The sequence below is a fragment of the Salvelinus alpinus genome, chromosome 1 (genome assembly GCF_045679555.1).
Source record: "Salvelinus alpinus chromosome 1, SLU_Salpinus.1, whole genome shotgun sequence".
Classification (NCBI taxonomy): domain Eukaryota; kingdom Metazoa; phylum Chordata; class Actinopteri; order Salmoniformes; family Salmonidae; genus Salvelinus; species Salvelinus alpinus.
The window spans coordinates 2546754-2570367 of record NC_092086.1 but is presented as its reverse complement, the minus strand read 5'-3'; the positions used below and the strand labels follow the sequence as shown (position 1 = coordinate 2570367).

At 52.0% G+C, this 23614-nt stretch overlaps 1 protein-coding gene across 3 annotated transcripts in view; it reads right to left on the bottom strand.

Moving 5' to 3' along the window:
* Positions 1 to 23614, bottom strand: part of slc29a4a (solute carrier family 29 member 4a) — a 48314-nt gene that overhangs the window by 20141 nt on the left and 4559 nt on the right. For all 3 annotated transcript variants that reach the window (XM_071390870.1, XM_071390862.1, XM_071390878.1), the window contains 2 exons: positions 3532 to 3645; positions 1840 to 1968 (listed from right to left, as the gene is read on the bottom strand). In XM_071390870.1, coding sequence (XP_071246971.1) covers positions 1840 to 1968; positions 3532 to 3645 — 243 coding nt within the window. The remainder of the gene's footprint in view (positions 1 to 1839; positions 1969 to 3531; positions 3646 to 23614) is intronic.

Genomic DNA, 23614 nt, shown 5'->3' with positions numbered 1-23614 from the left:
AAGAGCCTCCTTCTCCCAGGGCTAAGATCCTCCTTCTCCCAGGGCTAAGAGCCTCCTTCTCCCATGACTAAGAGCCTCCTTTTCCCAGGGCTATAAGAGTCTCCTTCTCCCAGGGCTATAAGAGCCTCCTTTTCCCAGGGCTATAATAGTCTCCTTCTCCCAGGGCTATAAGAGCCTCCTTCGCCCAGGGCTATAAGAGTCTCCTTTTCCCAGGGCTATAATAGTCTCCTTCTCCCATGGCTAAGAGCCTCCTTATCCCAGGGCTCAGAGCCTCCTTCTCCCAGGGCTATAAGAGCCTCCTTCTCCCAGGGCTATAAGAGCCTCCTTCTCCCAGGGCTAAGAGCCTCCTTCGCCCAGGGCTATAAGAGCCTCCTTCTCCCAGGGCTATAAGAGCCTCCTTCGCCCAGGGCTCAGAGCCTCCTTTGCCCAGGGCTAAGAGCCTCCTTCTCCCAGGGCTAAGAGCCTCCTTCTCCCAGGGCTAAGAGCCTCCTTCTCCCAGGGCTCAGAGCCTCCTTCTCCCAGGGCTAAGAGCCTCCTTCTCCCAGGGCTAAGAGCCTCCTTCTCCCAGGGCTATAAGAGCCTCCTTCTCCCAGGGCTATAAGAGCCTCCTTCTCCCAGGGCTATAAGAGCCTCCTTCTCCCAGGGCTAAGAGCCTCCTTCTCCCAGGGCTATAAGAGCCTCCTTCTCCCAGGGCTATAAGAGCCTCCTTCTCCCAGGGCTATAAGAGCCTCCTTCTCCCAGGGCTAAGAGCCTCCTTCTCCCAGGGCTATAAGAGCCTCCTTCTCCCAGGGCTATAAGAGCCTCCTTCTCCCAGGGCTCAGAGCCTCCTTCTCCCAGGGCTATAAGAGCCTCCTTCTCCCAGGGCTATAAGAGCCTCCTTCTCCCAGGGCTATAAGAGCCTCCTTCTCCCAGGGCTATAAGAGCCTCCTTCTCCCAGGGCTATAAGAGCCTCCTTCTCCCAGGGCTATAAGAGCCTCCTTCTCCCAGGGCTCAGAGCCTCCTTCTCCCAGGGCTCAGAGCCTCCTTCTCCCAGGGCTAAGAGCCTCCTTCTCCCAGGGCTATAAGAGCCTCCTTCTCCCAGGGCTATAAGAGCCTCCTTCTCCCAGGGCTATAAGAGCCTCCTTCTCCCAGGGCTCAGAGCCTCCTTCTCCCAGGGCTATAAGAGCCTCCTTCTCCCAGGGCTATAAGAGCCTCCTTCTCCCAGGGCTATAAGAGCCTCCTTCTCCCAGGGCTCAGAGCCTCCTTCTCCCAGGGCTATAAGAGCCTCCTTCTCCCAGGGCTATAAGAGCCTCCTTCTCCCAGGGCTATAAGAGCCTCCTTCTCCCAGGGCTATAAGAGCCTCCTTCTCCCAGGGCTCAGAGCCTCCTTCGCCCAGGGCTATAAGAGCCTCCTTCTCCCAGGGCTATAAGAGCCTCCTTCTCCCAGGGCTATAAGAGCCTCCTTCTCCCAGGGCTATAAGAGCCTCCTTCTCCCAGGGCTATAAGAGCCTCCTTCTCCCAGGGCTATAAGAGCCTCCTTCTCCCAGGGCTATAAGAGCCTCCTTCTCCCAGGGCTATAAGAGCCTCCTTCTCCCAGGGCTATAAGAGCCTCCTTCTCCCAGGGCTATAAGAGCCTCCTTCTCCCAGGGCTATAAGAGCCTCCTTAGCTAAGGTGCAGTGTGAAAACGACTTAAGACAGAGACAGAGAGTATCGTTCAGTTGACTAAACTGAGGTTAAATAAATCGGTAGTCACTAGCACTGACTACCTTATTATCATATCACAAAGTACATCGTCAATTAAAATATTTCCAGAGAGGGGAAGGCAACGGACGGGGGAAGGGAAGGGTGTTTGGGTGGTACCTGTACATCCGAAGGCGACCACCCCAACAGAGAAGAGGTTGACGATGTAAGCCTGTCTGGTGGTGAAGGATTCCAACCACACATCAAACACGCTGACGAACACCAGCGGACCCAGAGCAAACAGGTAACCTGGTGGGAGAGAAGGGTTGGTTTACTTTGTGGTAATAACAGGTAACCTGGTGGGGGAGGAGGAGGGTTGGTTTACTTTGTGGTAATAAAAGGTAACCTGGAGGGAGAGGAGGGTTGGTTTACTTTGTGGTAATAACAGGTAACCTGGTGGGGGAGGAGGAGGGTTGGTTTACTTTGTGGTAATAACAGGTAACCTGGTGGGGGAGAGGAGGGTTAGTTTACTTTGTGGTTATAACAGGTAACCTGGTGGGGGAGGAGGAGGGTTGGTTTACTTTGTGGTAATAACAGGTAACCTGGTGGGGGAGAGGAGGGTTAGTTTACTTTGTGGTTATAACAGGTAACCTGGTGGGGGAGGAGGAGGGTTGGTTTACTTTGTGGTAATAACAGGTAACCTGGTGGGGGAGAGGAGGGTTGGTTTACTTTGTGGTAATAACAGCTGACCTGGTGGGAGAGGAGGGTTGGTTTACTTTGTGGTAATAACAGGTAACCTGGTGGGGGAGGAGGAGGGTTGGTTTACTTTGTGGTAATAACAGGTAACCTGGTGGGAGAGGAGGAGGGTTGGTTTACTTTGTGGTAATAACAGGTAACCTGGTGGGGGAGGAGGAGGGTTGGTTTACTTTGTGGTAATAACAGGTAACCTGGTGGGAGAGGAGGAGGGTTGGTTTACTTTGTGGTAACAACAGGTAACCTGGTGGGGGAGGAGGAGGGTTGGTTTACATTGTGGTAATAACAGGTAACCTGGTGGGAGAGGAGGGTTGGTTTACTTTGTGGTAATAAGAGGTCACCTGGTGGGGGAGGAGGAGGGTTGGTTTACTTTGTGGTAATAACAGGTAACATGGTGGGGGAGGAGGAGGGTTGGTTTACTTTGTGGTAATAACAGGTAACCTGGTGGGGGAGGAGGGTTGGTTTACTTTGTGGTAATAACAGGTAACCTAGTGGGGGAGGATGGTTGGTTTACTTTGTGGTAATAACAGGTCACCTGGTGGGGAGGAGGAGGGTTAGTTTACTTTGTGGTAATAACAGGTAACCTGGTGGGGGAGGAGGAGCGTTGGTTTACTTTATGGTAATAGCAGGTAACCTGGTGGGGGAGGAGGAGGGTTGGTTTACTTTGTGGTAATAACAGGTAACCTGGTGGGGGAGGAAGGTTGGTTTACTTTGTGGTAATAACAGGCAACCTGGTGGGGGAGGAGGAGGGTTGGTTTACTTTGTGGAAATAACAGGTAACCTGGTGGGGGAGGAGGGTTGGTTTACTTTGTGGTAATAACAGGTAACCTGGTGGAGGAGGAGGGTGGTTTACTTTGTGGTAATAACAGGTAACCTGGTGGAGGAGGAGGGTTGGTTTACTTTGTGGTAATAACAGGTAACCTGGTGGGGGAGGAGTAGGGTTGGTTTACTTTGTGGTAATAACAGGCAACCTGGTGGGGGAGGAGGAGGGTTGATTTACTTTGTGGTAATAACAGGTAACCTGGTGGAGGAGGGTTGGTTTACTTTGTGGTAATAACAGGTAACCTGGTGGGGGAGGAGGAGGGTTGGTTTACTTTGTGGTAATAACAGGTAACTCACCCACGGTGATTCGTGTGTGTAGACTGATTCTCTCCACCAGGATGTTGGTTAGTATGACAGCGACCAGAGCCACCACGATATACACCAGACTCATATCAAATACTATGGAGGATCCTACACACACAGAGAGAGAGAGAGAGAAAGCAAGAGAAAAGTACATTACTCATTCCAGACTGCTGTCTCTACAACAGCATTATAACACTGGGGTCGTCTGGTGGTCCAGACTGCTGTCTCTACAACAGCATTATAACACTGGGGTCGTCTGGTGGTCCAGACTGCTGTCTCTACAACAGCATTATAACACTGGGGGCGTCTGGTGGTCCAGACTGCTGTCTCTACGACAGCATTATAACACTGGGGTCGTCTGGTGGTCCAGACCGCTGTCTCTACAACAGCATTATAACACTGGGGTGGTCTGGTGGTCCAGACCGCTGTCTCTACAACAGCATTATAAAACTGGGGTCGTCTGGTGGTCCAGACTGCTGTCTCTACTACAGCATTATAACACTGGGGTCGTCTGGTGGTCCAGACTGCTGTCTCTACAACAGCATTATAACACTGGGGTCGTCTGGTGGTCCAGACTGCTGTCTCTACTACAGCATTATAACACTGGGGTCGTCTGGTGGTCCAGACTGCTGTCTCTACAACAGCATTATAACACTGGGGTCGTCTGGTGGTCCAGACTGCTGTCTCTACAACAGCATTATAACACTGGGGTCGTCTGGTGGTCCAGACTGCTGTCTCTACAACAGCATTATAACACTGGGGTCGTCTGGTGGTCCAGACTGCTGTCTCTACAACAGCATTATAACACTGGGGTCGTCTGGTGGTCCAGACTGCTGTCTCTACTACAGCATTATAACACTGGGGTCGTCTGGTGGTCCAGACTGCTGTCTCTACAACATCATTATAACACTGGGGTCGTCTGGTGGTCCAGACTGCTGTCTCTACAACAGCATTATAACACTGGGGTCGTCTGGTGGTCCAGACTGCTGTCTCTACAACAGCATTATAACACTGGGGTCGTCTGGTGGTCCAGACTGCTGTCTCTACAACAGCATTATAACACTGGGGTCGTCTGGTGGTCCAGACTGCTGTCTCTACAACAGCATTATAACACTGGGGTGGTCTGGTGGTCCAGACTGCTGTCTCTACAACAGCATTATAACACTGGGGTGGTCTGGTGGTCCAGACTGCTGTCTCTACAACAGCATTATAACACTGGGGTCGTCTGGTGGTCCAGACTGCTGTCTCTACAACAGCATTATAACACTGGGGTCGTCTGGTGGTCCAGACTGCTGTCTCTACGACAGCATTATAACACTGGGGTCGTCTGGTGGTCCAGACTGCTGTCTCTACGACAGCATTATAACACTGGGGTCGTCTGGTGGTCCAGACTGCTGTCTCTACGACAGCATTATAACACTGGGGTCGTCTGGTGGTCCAGACTGCTGTCTCTACAACAGCATTATAACACTGGGGTGGTCTGGTGGTCCAGACTGCTGTCTCTACAACAGCATTATAACACTGGGGTGGTCTGGTGGTCCAGACTGCTGTCTCTACAACAGCATTATAACACTGGGGTCGTCTGGTGGTCCAGACTGCTGTCTCTACAACAGCATTATAACACTGGGGTGGTCTGGTGGTCCAGACTGCTGTCTCTACAACAGCATTATAACACTGGGGTGGTCTGGTGGTCCAGACCGCTGTCTCTACAACAGCATTATAACACTGGGGTGGTCTGGTGGTCCAGACTGCTGTCTCTACAACAGCATTATAACACTGGGGTGGTCTGGTGGTCCAGACCGCTGTCTCTACAACAGCATTATAACACTGGGGTGGTCTGGTGGTCCAGACTGCTGTCTCTACAACAGCATTATAACACTGGGGTGGTCTGGTGGTCCAGACTGCTGTCTCTACAACAGCATTATAACACTGGGGTCGTCTGGTGGTCCAGACTGCTGTCTGTACAACAGCATTATAACACTGGGGTCGTCTGGTGGTCCAGACCGCTGTCTCTACAACAGCATTATAACACTGGGGTGGTCTGGTGGTCCAGACTGCTGTCTCTACAACAGCATTATAACACTGGGGTGGTCTGGTGGTCCAGACTGCTGTCTCTACAACAGCATTATAACACTGGGGTCGTCTGGTGGTCCAGACTGCTGTCTCTACAACAGCATTATAACACTGGGGTCGTCTGGTGGTCCAGAATGCTGTCTCTACGACAGCATTATAACACTGGGGTCGTCTGGTGGTCCAGACTGCTGTCTCAACGACAGCATTATAACACTGGGGTCGTCTGGTGGTCCAGACTGCTGTCTCTACAACAGCATTATAACACTGGGGTCGTCTGGTGGTCCAGACCGCTGTCTCTACAACAGCATTATAACACTGGGGTCGTCTGGTGGTCCAGACTGCTGTCTCTACGACAGCATTATAACACTGGGGGCGTCTGGTGGTCCAGACTGCTGTCTCTACGACAGCATTATAACACTGGGGTCGTCTGGTGGTCCAGACCGCTGTCTCTACAACAGCATTATAACACTGGGGTGGTCTGGTGGTCCAGACTGCTGTCTCTACAACAGCATTATAACACTGGGGTGGTCTGGTGGTCCAGACCGCTGTCTCTACAACAGCATTATAACACTGGGGTGGTCTGGTGGTCCAGACTGCTGTCTCTACAACAGCATTATAACACTGGGGTGGTCTGGTGGTCCAGACCGCTGTCTCTACAACAGCATTATAACACTGGGGTGGTCTGGTGGTCCAGACTGCTGTCTCTACAACAGCATTATAACACTGGGGTGGTCTGGTGGTCCAGACCGCTGTCTCTACAACAGCATTATAACACTGGGGTGGTCTGGTGGTCCAGACTGCTGTCTCTACAACAGCATTATAACACTGGGGTGGTCTGGTGGTCCAGACTGCTGTCTCTACAACAGCATTATAACACTGGGGTCGTCTGGTGGTCCAGACTGCTGTCTCTACAACAGCATTATAACACTGGGGTGGTCTGGTGGTCCAGACTGCTGTCTCTACAACAGCATTATAACACTGGGGTGGTCTGGTGGTCCAGACTGCTGTCTCTACAACAGCATTATAACACTGGGGTCGTCTGGTGGTCCAGACTGCTGTCTCTACAACAGCATTATAACACTGGGGTGGTCTGGTGGTCCAGACTGCTGTCTCTACAACAGCATTATAACACTGGGGTGGTCTGGTGGTCCAGACCGCTGTCTCTACAACAGCATTATAACACTGGGGTGGTCTGGTGGTCCAGACTGCTGTCTCTACAACAGCATTATAACACTGGGGTGGTCTGGTGGTCCAGACCGCTGTCTCTACAACAGCATTATAACACTGGGGTGGTCTGGTGGTCCAGACTGCTGTCTCTACAACAGCATTATAACACTGGGGTGGTCTGGTGGTCCAGACTGCTGTCTCTACAACAGCATTATAACACTGGGGTCGTCTGGTGGTCCAGACTGCTGTCTCTACAACAGCATTATAACACTGGGGTCGTCTGGTGGTCCAGAATGCTGTCTCTACGACAGCATTATAACACTGGGGTCGTCTGGTGGTCCAGACTGCTGTCTCAACGACAGCATTATAACACTGGGGTCGTCTGGTGGTCCAGACTGCTGTCTCTACAACAGCATTATAACACTGGGGTCGTCTGGTGGTCCAGACCGCTGTCTCTACAACAGCATTATAACACTGGGGTCGTCTGGTGGTCCAGACTGCTGTCTCTACGACAGCATTATAACACTGGGGGCGTCTGGTGGTCCAGACTGCTGTCTCTACGACAGCATTATAACACTGGGGTCGTCTGGTGGTCCAGACCGCTGTCTCTACAACAGCATTATAACACTGGGGTGGTCTGGTGGTCCAGACCGCTGTCTCTACAACAGCATTATAAAACTGGGGTCGTCTGGTGGTCCAGACTGCTGTCTCTACTACAGCATTATAACACTGGGGTCGTCTGGTGGTCCAGACTGCTGTCTCTACAACAGCATTATAACACTGGGGTCGTCTGGTGGTCCAGACTGCTGTCTCTACTACAGCATTATAACACTGGGGTCGTCTGGTGGTCCAGACTGCTGTCTCTACAACAGCATTATAACACTGGGGTCGTCTGGTGGTCCAGACTGCTGTCTCTACAACAGCATTATAACACTGGGGTCGTCTGGTGGTCCAGACTGCTGTCTCTACAACAGCATTATAACACTGGGGTCGTCTGGTGGTCCAGACTGCTGTCTCTACAACAGCATTATAACACTGGGGTCGTCTGGTGGTCCAGACTGCTGTCTCTACTACAGCATTATAACACTGGGGTCGTCTGGTGGTCCAGACTGCTGTCTCTACAACATCATTATAACACTGGGGTCGTCTGGTGGTCCAGACTGCTGTCTCTACAACAGCATTATAACACTGGGGTCGTCTGGTGGTCCAGACTGCTGTCTCTACAACAGCATTATAACACTGGGGTCGTCTGGTGGTCCAGACTGCTGTCTCTACAACAGCATTATAACACTGGGGTCGTCTGGTGGTCCAGACTGCTGTCTCTACAACAGCATTATAACACTGGGGTGGTCTGGTGGTCCAGACTGCTGTCTCTACAACAGCATTATAACACTGGGGTGGTCTGGTGGTCCAGACTGCTGTCTCTACAACAGCATTATAACACTGGGGTCGTCTGGTGGTCCAGACTGCTGTCTCTACAACAGCATTATAACACTGGGGTCGTCTGGTGGTCCAGACTGCTGTCTCTACGACAGCATTATAACACTGGGGTCGTCTGGTGGTCCAGACTGCTGTCTCTACGACAGCATTATAACACTGGGGTCGTCTGGTGGTCCAGACTGCTGTCTCTACGACAGCATTATAACACTGGGGTCGTCTGGTGGTCCAGACTGCTGTCTCTACAACAGCATTATAACACTGGGGTAGTCTGGTGGTCCAGACTGCTGTCTCTACGACAGCATTATAACACTGGGGTCGTCTGGTGGTCCAGACTGCTGTCTCTACGACAGCATTATAACACTGGGGTCGTCTGGTGGTCCAGACTGCTGTCTCTACGACAGCATTATAACACTGGGGTCGTCTGGTGGTCCAGACTGCTGTCTCTACAACAGCATTATAACACTGGGGTGGTCTAGACTGCTGTCTCTACAACAGCATTATAACACTGGGGTGGTCCAGACTGCTGTCTCTACAACAGCATTATAACACTGGGGTCGTCTGGTGGTCCAGACTGCTGTCTCTACAACAGCATTATAACACTGGGGTCGTCTGGTGGTCCAGACTGCTGTCTCTACAACAGCATTATAACACTGGGGTCGTCTGGTGGTCCAGACTGCTGTCTCTACAACAGCATTATAACACTGGGGTGGTCTGGTGGTCCAGACTGCTGTCTCTACAACAGCATTATAACACTGGGGTCGTCTGGTGGTCCAGACTCCTGTCTCTACAACAGCATTATAACACTGGGGTCGTCTGGTGGTCCAGACTGCTGTCTCTACAACAGCATTATAACACTGGGGTCGTCTGGTGGTCCAGACTGCTGTCTCTACAACAGCATTATAACACTGGGGTCGTCTGGTGGTCCAGACTGCTGTCTCTACAACAGCATTATAACACTGGGGTCGTCTGGTGGTCCAGACTGCTGTCTCTACAACAGCATTATAACACTGGGGTCGTCTGGTGGTCCAGACTGCTGTCTCTACAACAGCATTATAACACTGGGGTCGTCTGGTGGTCCAGACTGCTGTCTCTACAACAGCATTATAACACTGGGGTCGTCTGGTGGTCCAGACTGCTGTCTCTACCACAGCATTATAACACTGGGGTCGTCTGGTGGTCCAGACTGCTGTCTCTACGACAGCATTATAACACTGGGGTCGTCTGGTGGTCCAGACTGCTGTCTCTACGACAGCATTATAACACTGGGGTCGTCTGGTGGTCCAGACTGCTGTCTCTACGACAGCATTATAACACTGGGGTCGTCTGGTGGTCCAGACTGCTGTCTCTACAACAGCATTATAACACTGGGGTCGTCTGGTGGTCCAGACCGCTGTCTCTACAACAGCATTATAACACTGGGGTCGTCTGGTGGTCCAGACCGCTGTCTCTACTACAGCATTATAACACTGGGGTCGTCTGGTGGTCCAGACCGCTGTCTCTACTACAGCATTATAACACTGGGGTCGCCTGGTGGTCCAGACCGCTGTCTCTACTACAGCATTATAACACTGGGGTCGTCTGGTGGTCCAGACCGCTGTCTCTACAACAGCATTATAACACTGGGGTCGCCTGGTGGTCCAGACCGCTGTCTCTACTACAGCATTATAACACTGGGGTCGTCTGGTGGTCCAGACCGCTGTCTCTACTACAGCATTATAACACTGGGGTCGTCTGGTGGTCCAGACCGCTGTCTCTACAACAGCATTATAACACTGGGGTCGTCTGGTGGTCCAGACCGCTGTCTCTACAACAGCATTATAACACTGGGGTCGTCTGGTGGTCCAGACCGCTGTCTCTACAACAGCATTATAACACTGGGGTCGTCTGGTGGTCCAGACAGCTGTCTCTACTACAGCATTATAACACTGGGGTCGTCTGGTGGTCCAGACCGCTGTCTCTACAACAGCATTATAACACTGGGGTCGTCTGGTGGTCCAGACCGCTGTCTCTACAACAGCATTATAACACTGGGGTGGTCTGGTGGTCCAGACCGCTGTCTCTACAACAGCATTATAACACTGGGGTCGTCTGGTGGTCCAGACTGCTGTCTCTACAACAGCATTATAACACTGGGGTCGTCTGGTGGTCCAGACTGCTGTCTCTACAACAGCATTATAACACTGGGGTCGTCTGGTGGTCCAGACTGCTGTCTCTACAACAGCATTATAACACTGGGGTCGTCTGGTGGTCCAGACTGCTGTCTCTACAACAGCATTATAACACTGGGGTCGTCTGGTGGTCCAGACCGCTGTCTCTACAACAGCATTATAACACTGGGGTCGTCTGGTGGTCCAGACCGCTGTCTCTACAACAGCATTATAACACTGGGGTCGTCTGGTGGTCCAGACCGCTTTCTCTACAACAGCATTATAACACTGGGGTCGTCTGGTGGTCCAGACCGCTGTCTCTACTACAGCATTATAACACTGGGGTCGTCTGGTGGTCCAGACCGCTGTCTCTACAACAGCATTATAACACTGGGGTCGTCTGGTGGTCCAGACCGCTGTCTCTACAACAGCATTATAACACTGGGGTGGTCTGGTGGTCCAGACCGCTGTCTCTACGACAGCATTATAACACTGGGGTGGTCTGGTGGTCCAGACCGCTGTCTCTACGACAGCATTATAACACTGGGGTGGTCTGGTGGTCCAGACCGCTGTCTCTACGACAGCATTATAACACTGGGGTCGTCTGGTGGTCCAGACCGCTGTCTCTACGACAGCATTATAACACTGGGGTCGTCTGGTGGTCCAGACCGCTGTCTCTACGACAGCATTATAACACTGGGGTCGTCTGGTGGTCCAGACCGCTGTCTCTACAACAGCATTATAACACTGGGGTGGTCTGGTGGTCCAGACCGCTGTCTCTACAACAGCATTATAAAACTGGGGTCGTCTGGTGGTCCAGACTGCTGTCTCTACTACAGCATTATAACACTGGGGTCGTCTGGTGGTCCAGACTGCTGTCTCTACAACAGCATTATAACACTGGGGTCGTCTGGTGGTCCAGACTGCTGTCTCTACTACAGCATTATAACACTGGGGTCGTCTGGTGGTCCAGACTGCTGTCTCTACAACAGCATTATAACACTGGGGTCGTCTGGTGGTCCAGACTGCTGTCTCTACAACAGCATTATAACACTGGGGTCGTCTGGTGGTCCAGACTGCTGTCTCTACAACAGCATTATAACACTGGGGTCGTCTGGTGGTCCAGACTGCTGTCTCTACAACAGCATTATAACACTGGGGTCGTCTGGTGGTCCAGACTGCTGTCTCTACTACAGCATTATAACACTGGGGTCGTCTGGTGGTCCAGACTGCTGTCTCTACAACATCATTATAACACTGGGGTCGTCTGGTGGTCCAGACTGCTGTCTCTACAACAGCATTATAACACTGGGGTCGTCTGGTGGTCCAGACTGCTGTCTCTACAACAGCATTATAACACTGGGGTCGTCTGGTGGTCCAGACTGCTGTCTCTACAACAGCATTATAACACTGGGGTCGCCTGGTGGTCCAGACTGCTGTCTCTACAACAGCATTATAACACTGGGGTGGTCTGGTGGTCCAGACTGCTGTCTCTACAACAGCATTATAACACTGGGGTCGTCTGGTGGTCCAGACTGCTGTCTCTACGACAGCATTATAACACTGGGGTCGTCTGGTGGTCCAGACTGCTGTCTCTACGACAGCATTATAACACTGGGGTCGTCTGGTGGTCCAGACTGCTGTCTCTACGACAGCATTATAACACTGGGGTCGTCTGGTGGTCCAGACTGCTGTCTCTACGACAGCATTATAACACTGGGGTCGTCTGGTGGTCCAGACTGCTGTCTCTACAACAGCATTATAACACTGGGGTCGTCTGGTGGTCCAGACTGCTGTCTCTACGACAGCATTATAACACTGGGGTCGTCTGGTGGTCCAGACTGCTGTCTCTACGACAGCATTATAACACTGGGGTCGTCTGGTGGTCCAGACTGCTGTCTCTACGACAGCATTATAACACTGGGGTCGTCTGGTGGTCCAGACTGCTGTCTCTACAACAGCATTATAACACTGGGGTGGTCTAGACTGCTGTCTCTACAACAGCATTATAACACTGGGGTGGTCCAGACTGCTGTCTCTACAACAGCATTATAACACTGGGGTCGTCTGGTGGTCCAGACTGCTGTCTCTACAACAGCATTATAACACTGGGGTCGTCTGGTGGTCCAGACTGCTGTCTCTACAACAGCATTATAACACTGGGGTGGTCTGGTGGTCCAGACTGCTGTCTCTACAACAGCATTATAACACTGGGGTCGTCTGGTGGTCCAGACTCCTGTCTCTACAACAGCATTATAACACTGGGGTCGTCTGGTGGTCCAGACTGCTGTCTCTACAACAGCATTATAACACTGGGGTCGTCTGGTGGTCCAGACTGCTGTCTCTACAACAGCATTATAACACTGGGGTCGTCTGGTGGTCCAGACTGCTGTCTCTACAACAGCATTATAACACTGGGGTCGTCTGGTGGTCCAGACTGCTGTCTCTACAACAGCATTATAACACTGGGGTCGTCTGGTGGTCCAGACTGCTGTCTCTACAACAGCATTATAACACTGGGGTCGTCTGGTGGTCCAGACTGCTGTCTCTACAACAGCATTATAACACTGGGGTCGTCTGGTGGTCCAGACTGCTGTCTCTACCACAGCATTATAACACTGGGGTCGTCTGGTGGTCCAGACTGCTGTCTCTACGACAGCATTATAACACTGGGGTCGTCTGGTGGTCCAGACTGCTGTCTCTACGACAGCATTATAACACTGGGGTCGTCTGGTGGTCCAGACTGCTGTCTCTACGACAGCATTATAACACTGGGGTCGTCTGGTGGTCCAGACTGCTGTCTCTACAACAGCATTATAACACTGGGGTCCTCTGGTGGTCCAGACCGCTGTCTCTACAACAGCATTATAACACTGGGGTCGTCTGGTGGTCCAGACCGCTGTCTCTACTACAGCATTATAACACTGGGGTCGTCTGGTGGTCCAGACCGCTGTCTCTACTACAGCATTATAACACTGGGGTCGCCTGGTGGTCCAGACCGCTGTCTCTACTACAGCATTATAACACTGGGGTCGTCTGGTGGTCCAGACCGCTGTCTCTACAACAGCATTATAACACTGGGGTCGCCTGGTGGTCCAGACCGCTGTCTCTACTACAGCATTATAACACTGGGGTCGTCTGGTGGTCCAGACCGCTGTCTCTACTACAGCATTATAACACTGGGGTCGTCTGGTGGTCCAGACCGCTGTCTCTACAACAGCATTATAACACTGGGGTCGTCTGGTGGTCCAGACCGCTGTCTCTACAACAGCATTATAACACTGGGGTCGTCTGGTGGTCCAGACCGCTGTCTCTACAACAGCATTATAACACTGGGGTCGTCTGGTGGTCCAGACAGCTGTCTCTACTACAGCATTATAACACTGGGGTCGTCTGGTGGTCCAGACCGCTGTCTCTACAACAGCATTATAACACTGGGGTCGTCTGGTGGTCCAGACCGCTGTCTCTACAACAGCATTATAACACTGGGGTGGTCTGGTGGTCCAGACCGCTGTCTCTACAACAGCATTATAACACTGGGGTCGTCTGGTGGTCCAGACTGCTGTCTCTACAACAGCATTATAACACTGGGGTCGTCTGGTGGTCCAGACTGCTGTCTCTACAACAGCATTATAACACTGGGGTCGTCTGGTGGTCCAGACTGCTGTCTCTATAACAGCATTATAACACTGGGGTCGTCTGGTGGTCCAGACTGCTGTCTCTACAACAGCATTATAACACTGGGGTCGTCTGGTGGTCCAGACCGCTGTCTCTACAACAGCATTATAACACTGGGGTCGTCTGGTGGTCCAGACCGCTGTCTCTACAACAGCATTATAACACTGGGGTCGTCTGGTGGTCCAGACCGCTTTCTCTACAACAGCATTATAACACTGGGGTCGTCTGGTGGTCCAGACCGCTGTCTCTACTACAGCATTATAACACTGGGGTCGTCTGGTGGTCCAGACCGCTGTCTCTACAACAGCATTATAACACTGGGGTCGTCTGGTGGTCCAGACCGCTGTCTCTACGACAGCATTATAACACTGGGGTGGTCTGGTGGTCCAGACCGCTGTCTCTACGACAGCATTATAACACTGGGGTGGTCTGGTGGTCCAGACCGCTGTCTCTACGACAGCATTATAACACTGGGGTGGTCTGGTGGTCCAGACCGCTGTCTCTACGACAGCATTATAACACTGGGGTCGTCTGGTGGTCCAGACCGCTGTCTCTACGACAGCATTATAACACTGGGGTCGTCTGGTGGTCCAGACCGCTGTCTCTACGACAGCATTATAACACTGGGGTCGTCTGGTGGTCCAGACTGCTGTCTCTACGACAGCATTATAACACTGGGGTCGTCTGGTGGTCCAGACTGCTGTCTCTACGACAGCATTATAACACTGGGGTCGTCTGGTGGTCCAGACTGCTGTCTCTACAACAGCATTATAACACTGGGGTCGTCTGGTGGTCCAGACTGCTGTCTCTACATCAGCATTATAACACTGGGGTGGTCTGGTGGTCCAGACTGCTGTCTCTACAACAGCATTATAACACTGGGGTCGTCTGGTGGTCCAGACCGCTGTCTCTACTACAGCATTATAACACTGGGGTCGTCTGGTGGTCCAGACCGCTGTCTCTACAACAGCATTATAACACTGGGGTCGTCTGGTGGTCCAGACCGCTGTCTCTACAACAGCATTATAACACTGGGGTCGTCTGGTGGTCCAGACCGCTGTCTCTACAACAGCATTATAACACTGGGGTCGTCTGGTGGTCCAGACCGCTGTCTCTACAACAGCATTATAACACTGGGGTCGTCTGGTGGTCCAGACCGCTGTCTCTACAACAGCATTATAACACTGGGGTCGTCTGGTGGTCCAGACCGCTGTCTCTACAACAGCATTATAACACTGGGGTCGTCTGGTGGTCCAGACCGCTGTCTCTACAACAGCATTATAACACTGGGGTCGTCTGGTGGTCCAGACCGCTGTCTCTACAACAGCATTATAACACTGGGGTCGTCTGGTGGTCCAGACCGCTGTCTCTACAACAGCATTATAACACTGGGGTCGTCTGGTGGTCCAGACTGCTGTCTCTACAACAGCATTATAACACTGGGGTCGTCTGGTGGTCCAGACTGCTGTCTCTACAACAGCATTATAACACTGGGGTCGTCTGGTGGTCCAGACTGCTGTCTCTACAACAGCATTATAACACTGGGGTCGTCTGGTGGTCCAGACTGCTGTCTCTACAACAGCATTATAACACTGGGGTGGTCTGGTGGTCCAGACTGCTGTCTCTACAACAGCATTATAACACTGGGGTCGTCTGGTGGTCCAGACTGCTGTCTCTACAACAGCATTATAACACTGGGGTCGTCTGGTGGTCCAGACTGCTGTCTCTACAACAGCATTATAACACTGGGGTCGTCTGGTGGTCCAGACTGCTGTCTCTACAACAGCATTATAACACTGGGGTCGTCTGGTGGTCCAGACTGCTGTCTCTACAACAGCATTATAACACTGGGGTCGTCTGGTGGTCCAGACTGCTGTCTCTACAACAGCATTATAACACTGGGGTCGTCTGGTGGTCCAGACTGCTGTCTCTACAACAGCATTATAACACTGGGGTCATCTGGTGGTCCAGACTGCTGTCTCTACAACAGCATTATAACACTGGGGTCGTCTGGTGGTCCAGACTGCTGTCTCTACAACAGCATTATAACACTGGGGTCGTCTGGTGGTCCAGACTGCTGTCTCTACAACAGCATTATAACACTGGGGTCGTCTGGTGGTCCAGACTGCTGTCTCTACAACAGCATTATAACACTGGGGTCGTCTGGTGGTCCAGACTGCTGTCTCTACAACAGCATTATAACACTGGGGTCGTCTGGTGGTCCAGACTGCTGTCTCTACAACAGCATTATAACACTGGGGTCGTCTGGTGGTCCAGACTGCTGTCTCTACAACAGCATTATAACACTGGGGTCGTCTGGTGGTCCAGACTGCTGTCTCTACAACAGCATTATAACACTGGGGTGGTCTGGTGGTCCAGACTGCTGTCTCTACAACAGCATTATAACACTGGGGTCGTCTGGTGGTCCAGACTGCTGTCTCTACAACAGCATTATAACACTGGGGTCGTCTGGTGGTCCAGACTGCTGTCTCTACAACAGCATTATAACACTGGGGTCGTCTGGTGGTCCAGACTGCTGTCTCTACAACAGCATTATAACACTGGGGTCGTCTGGTGGTCCAGACTGCTGTCTCTACAACAGCATTATAACACTGGGGTCGTCTGGTGGTCCAGACTGCTGTCTCTACAACAGCATTATAACACTGGGGTCATCTGGTGGTCCAGACTGCTGTCTCTACAACAGCATTATAACACTGGGTTCGTCTGGTGGTCCAGACTGCTGTCTCTACTACAGCATTATAACACTGGGGTCGTCTGGTGGTCCAGACTGCTGTCTCTACAACAGCATTATAACACTGGGGTCGTCTGGTGGTCCAGACTGCTGTCTCTACTACAGCATTATAACACTGGGGTCGTCTGGTGGTCCAGACTGCTGTCTCTACAACAGCATTATAACACTGGGGTCGTCTGGTGGTCCAGACTGCTGTCTCTACAACAGCATTATAACACTGGGGTCGTCTGGTGGTCCAGACTGCTGTCTCTACAACAGCATTATAACACTGGGGTCGTCTGGTGGTCCAGACTGCTGTCTCTACAACAGCATTATAACACTGGGGTCGTCTGGTGGTCCAGACTGCTGTCTCTACTACAGCATTATAACACTGGGGTCGTCTGGTGGTCCAGACCGCTGTCTCTACAACAGCATTATAACACTGGGGTCGTCTGGTGGTCCAGACCGCTGTCTCTACAACAGCATTATAACACTGGGGTCGTCTGGTGGTCCAGACCGCTGTCTCTACAACAGCATTATAACACTGGGGTCGTCTGGTGGTCCAGACCGCTGTCTCTACAACAGCATTATAACACTGGGGTCGTCTGGTGGTCCAGACCGCTGTCTCTACAACAGCATTATAACACTGGGGTGGTCTGGTGGTCCAGACTGCTGTCTCTACAACAGCATTACAACACTGGGGTCGTCTGGTGGTCCAGACTGCTGTCTCTACAACAGCATTATAACACTGGGGTCGTCTGGTGGTCCAGACTGCTGTCTCTACTACAGCATTATAACACTGGGGTCGTCTGGTGGTCCAGACTGCTGTCTCTACAACAGCATTATAACACTGGGGTCGTCTGGTGGTCCAGACTGCTGTCTCTACAACAGCATTATAACACTGGGGTCGTCTGGTGGTCCAGACTGCGGTCTCTACAACAGCATTATAACACTGGGGTCGTCTGGTGGTCCAGACTGCTGTCTCTACAACAGCATTATAACACTGGGGTCGTCTGGTGGTCCAGACCGCTGTCTCTACAACAGCATTATAACACTGGGGTCGCCTGGTGGTCCAGACTGCTGTCTCTACAACAGCATTATAACACTGGGGTCGTCTGGTGGTCCAGACTGCTGTCTCTACAACAGCATTATAACACTGGGGTCGTCTGGTGGTCCAGACTGCTGTCTCTACTACAGCATTATAACACTGGGGTCGTCTGGTGGTCCAGACTGCTGTCTCTACAACAGCATTATAACACTGGGGTCGTCTGGTGGTCCAGACTGCTGTCTCTAAAACAGCATTATAACACTGGGGTCGTCTGGTGGTCCAGACTGCTGTCTCTACAACAGCATTATAACACTGGGGTCGTCTGGTGGTCCAGACTGCTGTCTCTACAACAGCATTATAACACTGGGGTCGTCTGGTGGTCCAGACTGCTGTCTCTACAACAGCATTATAACACTGGGGTCGTCTGGTGGTCCAGACTGCTGTCTCTACAACAGCATTATAACACTGGGGTCGTCTGGTGGTCCAGACTGCTGTCTCTACAACAGCATTATAACACTGGGGTCGTCTGGTGGTCCAGACTGCTGTCTCTACTACAGCATTATAACACTGGGGTCGTCTGGTGGTCCAGACTGCTGTCTCTACAACAGCATTATAACACTGGGGTCGTCTGGTGGTCCAGACTGCTGTCTCTACAACAGCATTATAACACTGGGGTCGTCTGGTGGTCCAGACTGCTGTCTCTACAACAGCATTATAACACTGGGGTCGTCTGGTGGTCCAGACTGCTGTCTCTACTACAGCATTATAACACTGGGGTCGTCTGGTGGTCCAGACCGCTGTCTCTACAACAGCATTATAACACTGGGGTCGTCTGGTGGTCCAGACCGCTGTCTCTACAACAGCATTATAACACTGGGGTCGTCTGGTGGTCCAGACCGCTGTCTCTACAACAGCATTATAACACTGGGGTCGTCTGGTGGTCCAGACCGCTGTCTCTACAACAGCATTATAACACTGGGGTCGTCTGGTGGTCCAGACCGCTGTCTCTACAACAGCATTATAACACTGGGGTGGTCTGGTGGTCCAGACTGCTGTCTCTACAACAGCATTACAACACTGGGGTCGTCTGGTGGTCCAGACTGCTGTCTCTACAACAGCATTATAACACTGGGGTCGTCTGGTGGTCCAGACTGCTGTCTCTACTACAGCATTATAACACTGGGGTCGTCTGGTGGTCCAGACTGCTGTCTCTACAACAGCATTATAACACTGGGGTCGTCTGGTGGTCCAGACTGCTGTCTCTACAACAGCATTATAACACTGGGGTCGTCTGGTGGTCCAGACTGCGGTCTCTACAACAGCATTATAACACTGGGGTCGTCTGGTGGTCCAGACTGCTGTCTCTACAACAGCATTATAACACTGGGGTCGTCTGGTGGTCCAGACCGCTGTCTCTACAACAGCATTATAACACTGGGGTCGCCTGGTGGTCCAGACTGCTGTCTCTACAACAGCATTATAACACTGGGGTCGTCTGGTGGTCCAGACTGCTGTCTCTACAACAGCATTATAACACTGGGGTCGTCTGGTGGTCCAGACCGCTGTCTCTACAACAGCATTATAACACTGGGGTCGTCTGGTGGTCCAGACCGCTGTCTCTACAACAGCATTATAACACTGGGGTCGTCTGGTGGTCCAGACCGCTGTCTCTACTACAGCATTATAACACTGGGGTCGCCTGGTGGTCCAGACCGCTGTCTCTACTACAGCATTATAACACTGGGGTCGTCTGGTGGTCCAGACCGCTGTCTCTACAACAGCATTATAACACTGGGGTCGCCTGGTGGTCCAGACCGCTGTCTCTACTACAGCATTATAACACTGGGGTCGTCTGGTGGTCCAGACCGCTGTCTCTACTACAGCATTATAACACTGGGGTCGTCTGGTGGTCCAGACCGCTGTCTCTACAACAGCATTATAACACTGGGGTCGTCTGGTGGTCCAGACCGCTGTCTCTACAACAGCATTATAACACTGGGGTCGTCTGGTGGTCCAGACCGCTGTCTCTACAACAGCATTATAACACTGGGGTCGTCTGGTGGTCCAGACAGCTGTCTCTACTACAGCATTATAACACTGGGGTCGTCTGGTGGTCCAGACCGCTGTCTCTACAACAGCATTATAACACTGGGGTCGTCTGGTGGTCCAGACCGCTGTCTCTACAACAGCATTATAACACTGGGGTGGTCTGGTGGTCCAGACCGCTGTCTCTACAACAGCATTATAACACTGGGGTCGTCTGGTGGTCCAGACTGCTGTCTCTACAACAGCATTATAACACTGGGGTCGTCTGGTGGTCCAGACTGCTGTCTCTATAACAGCATTATAACACTGGGGTCGTCTGGTGGTCCAGACTGCTGTCTCTACAACAGCATTATAACACTGGGGTCGTCTGGTGGTCCAGACCGCTGTCTCTACAACAGCATTATAACACTGGGGTCGTCTGGTGGTCCAGACCGCTGTCTCTACAACAGCATTATAACACTGGGGTCGTCTGGTGGTCCAGACCGCTTTCTCTACAACAGCATTATAACACTGGGGTCGTCTGGTGGTCCAGACCGCTGTCTCTACTACAGCATTATAACACTGGGGTCGTCTGGTGGTCCAGACCGCTGTCTCTACAACAGCATTATAACACTGGGGTCGTCTGGTGGTCCAGACCGCTGTCTCTACAACAGCATTATAACACTGGGGTGGTCTGGTGGTCCAGACCGCTGTCTCTACGACAGCATTATAACACTGGGGTGGTCTGGTGGTCCAGACCGCTGTCTCTACGACAGCATTATAACACTGGGGTGGTCTGGTGGTCCAGACCGCTGTCTCTACGACAGCATTATAACACTGGGGTGGTCTGGTGGTCCAGACCGCTGTCTCTACGACAGCATTATAACACTGGGGTCGTCTGGTGGTCCAGACCGCTGTCTCTACGACAGCATTATAACACTGGGGTCGTCTGGTGGTCCAGACCGCTGTCTCTACGACAGCATTATAACACTGGGGTCGTCTGGTGGTCCAGACTGCTGTCTCTACAACAGCATTATAACACTGGGGTCGTCTGGTGGTCCAGACTGCTGTCTCTACTACAGCATTATAACACTGGGGTCGTCTGGTGGTCCAGACTGCTGTCTCTACAACAGCATTATAACACTGGGGTCGTCTGGTGGTCCAGACCGCTGTCTCTACAACAGCATTATAACACTGGGGTGGTCTGGTGGTCCAGACCGCTGTCTCTACAACAGCATTATAACACTGGGGTCGTCTGGTGGTCCAGACCGCTGTCTCTACAACAGCATTATAACACTGGGGTCGTCTGGTGGTCCAGACCGCTGTCTCTACAACAGCATTATAACACTGGGGTCGTCTGGTGGTCCAGACCGCTGTCTCTACAACAGCATTATAACACTGGGGTCGTCTGGTGGTCCAGACCGCTGTCTCTACAACAGCATTATAACACTGGGGTGGTCTGGTGGTCCAGACCGCTGTCTCTACGACAGCATTATAACACTGGGGTGGTCTGGTGGTCCAGACCGCTGTCTCTACGACAGCATTATAACACTGGGGTGGTCTGGTGGTCCAGACCGCTGTCTCTACGACAGCATTATAACACTGGGGTGGTCTGGTGGTCCAGACCGCTGTCTCTACGACAGCATTATAACACTGGGGTCGTCTGGTGGTCCAGACCGCTGTCTCTACGACAGCATTATAACACTGGGGTCGTCTGGTGGTCCAGACCGCTGTCTCTACGACAGCATTATAACACTGGGGTCGTCTGGTGGTCCAGACTGCTGTCTCTACAACAGCATTATAACACTGGGGTCGTCTGGTGGTCCAGACTGCTGTCTCTACTACAGCATTATAACACTGGGGTCGTCTGGTGGTCCAGACTGCTGTCTCTACAACAGCATTATAACACTGGGGTCGTCTGGTGGTCCAGACCGCTGTCTCTACAACAGCATTATAACACTGGGGTGGTCTGGTGGTCCAGACCGCTGTCTCTACAACAGCATTATAACACTGGGGTCGTCTGGTGGTCCAGACCGCTGTCTCTACAACAGCATTATAACACTGGGGTCGTCTGGTGGTCCAGACCGCTGTCTCTACAACAGCATTATAACACTGGGGTCGTCTGGTGGTCCAGACCGCTGTCTCTACAACAGCATTATAACACTGGGGTCGTCTGGTGGTCCAGACCGCTGTCTCTACAACAGCATTATAACACTGGGGTGGTCTGGTGGTCCAGACTGCTGTCTCTACAACAGCATTATAACACTGGGGTCGTCTGGTGGTCCAGACTGCTGTCTCTACAACAGCATTATAACACTGGGGTCGTCTGGTGGTCCAGACTGCTGTCTCTACAACAGCATTATAACACTGGGGTCGTCTGGTGGTCCAGACTGCTGTCTCTACAACAGCATTATAACACTGGGGTCGTCTGGTGGTCCAGACTGCTGTCTCTACAACAGCATTATAACACTGGGGTCGTCTGGTGGTCCAGACTGCTGTCTCTACAACAGCATTATAACACTGGGGTCGTCTGGTGGTCCAGACTGCTGTCTCTACAACAGCATTATAACACTGGGGTCGTCTGGTGGTCCAGACTGCTGTCTCTACAACAGCATTATAACACTGGGTTCGTCTGGTGGTCCAGACTGCTGTCTCTACTACAGCATTATAACACTGGGGTCGTCTGGTGGTCCAGACTGCTGTCTCTACAACAGCATTATAACACTGGGGTCGTCTGGTGGTCCAGACTGCTGTCTCTACTACAGCATTATAACACTGGGGTCGTCTGGTGGTCCAGACTGCTGTCTCTACAACAGCATTATAACACTGGGGTCGTCTGGTGGTCCAGACTGCTGTCTCTACAACAGCATTATAACACTGGGGTCGTCTGGTGGTCCAGACTGCTGTCTCTACAACAGCATTATAACACTGGGGTCGTCTGGTGGTCCAGACTGCTGTCTCTACTACAGCATTATAACACTGGGGTCGTCTGGTGGTCCAGACTGCTGTCTCTACAACAGCATTATAACACTGGGGTCGTCTGGTGGTCCAGACCGCTGTCTCTACAACAGCATTATAACACTGGGGTCGTCTGGTGGTCCAGACCGCTGTCTCTACAACAGCATTATAACACTGGGGTCGTCTGGTGGTCCAGACCGCTGTCTCTACAACAGCATTATAACACTGGGGTCGTCTGGTGGTCCAGACCGCTGTCTCTACAACAGCATTATAACACTGGGGTGGTCTGGTGGTCCAGACCGCTGTCTCTACTAGAGCATTATAACACTGGGGTCGTCTGGTGGTCCAGACTGCTGTCTCTACAACAGCATTATAACACTGGGGTGGTCTGGTGGTCCAGACTGCTGTCTCTACAACAGCATTATAACACTGGGGTGGTCTGGTGGTCCAGACTGCTGTCTCTACAACAGCATTACAACACTGGGGTCGTCTGGTGGTCCAGACTGCTGTCTCTACAACAGCATTATAACACTGGGGTCGTCTGGTGGTCCAGACTGCTGTCTCTACTACAGCATTATAACACTGGGGTCGTCTGGTGGTCCAGACTGCTGTCTCTACAACAGCATTATAACACTGGGGTCGTCTGGTGGTCCAGACTGCTGTCTCTACAACAGCATTATAACACTGGGGTCGTCTGGTGGTCCAGACTGCGGTCTCTACAACAGCATTATAACACTGGGGTCGTCTGGTGGTCCAGACTGCTGTCTCTACAACAGCATTATAACACTGGGGTCGTCTGGTGGTCCAGAC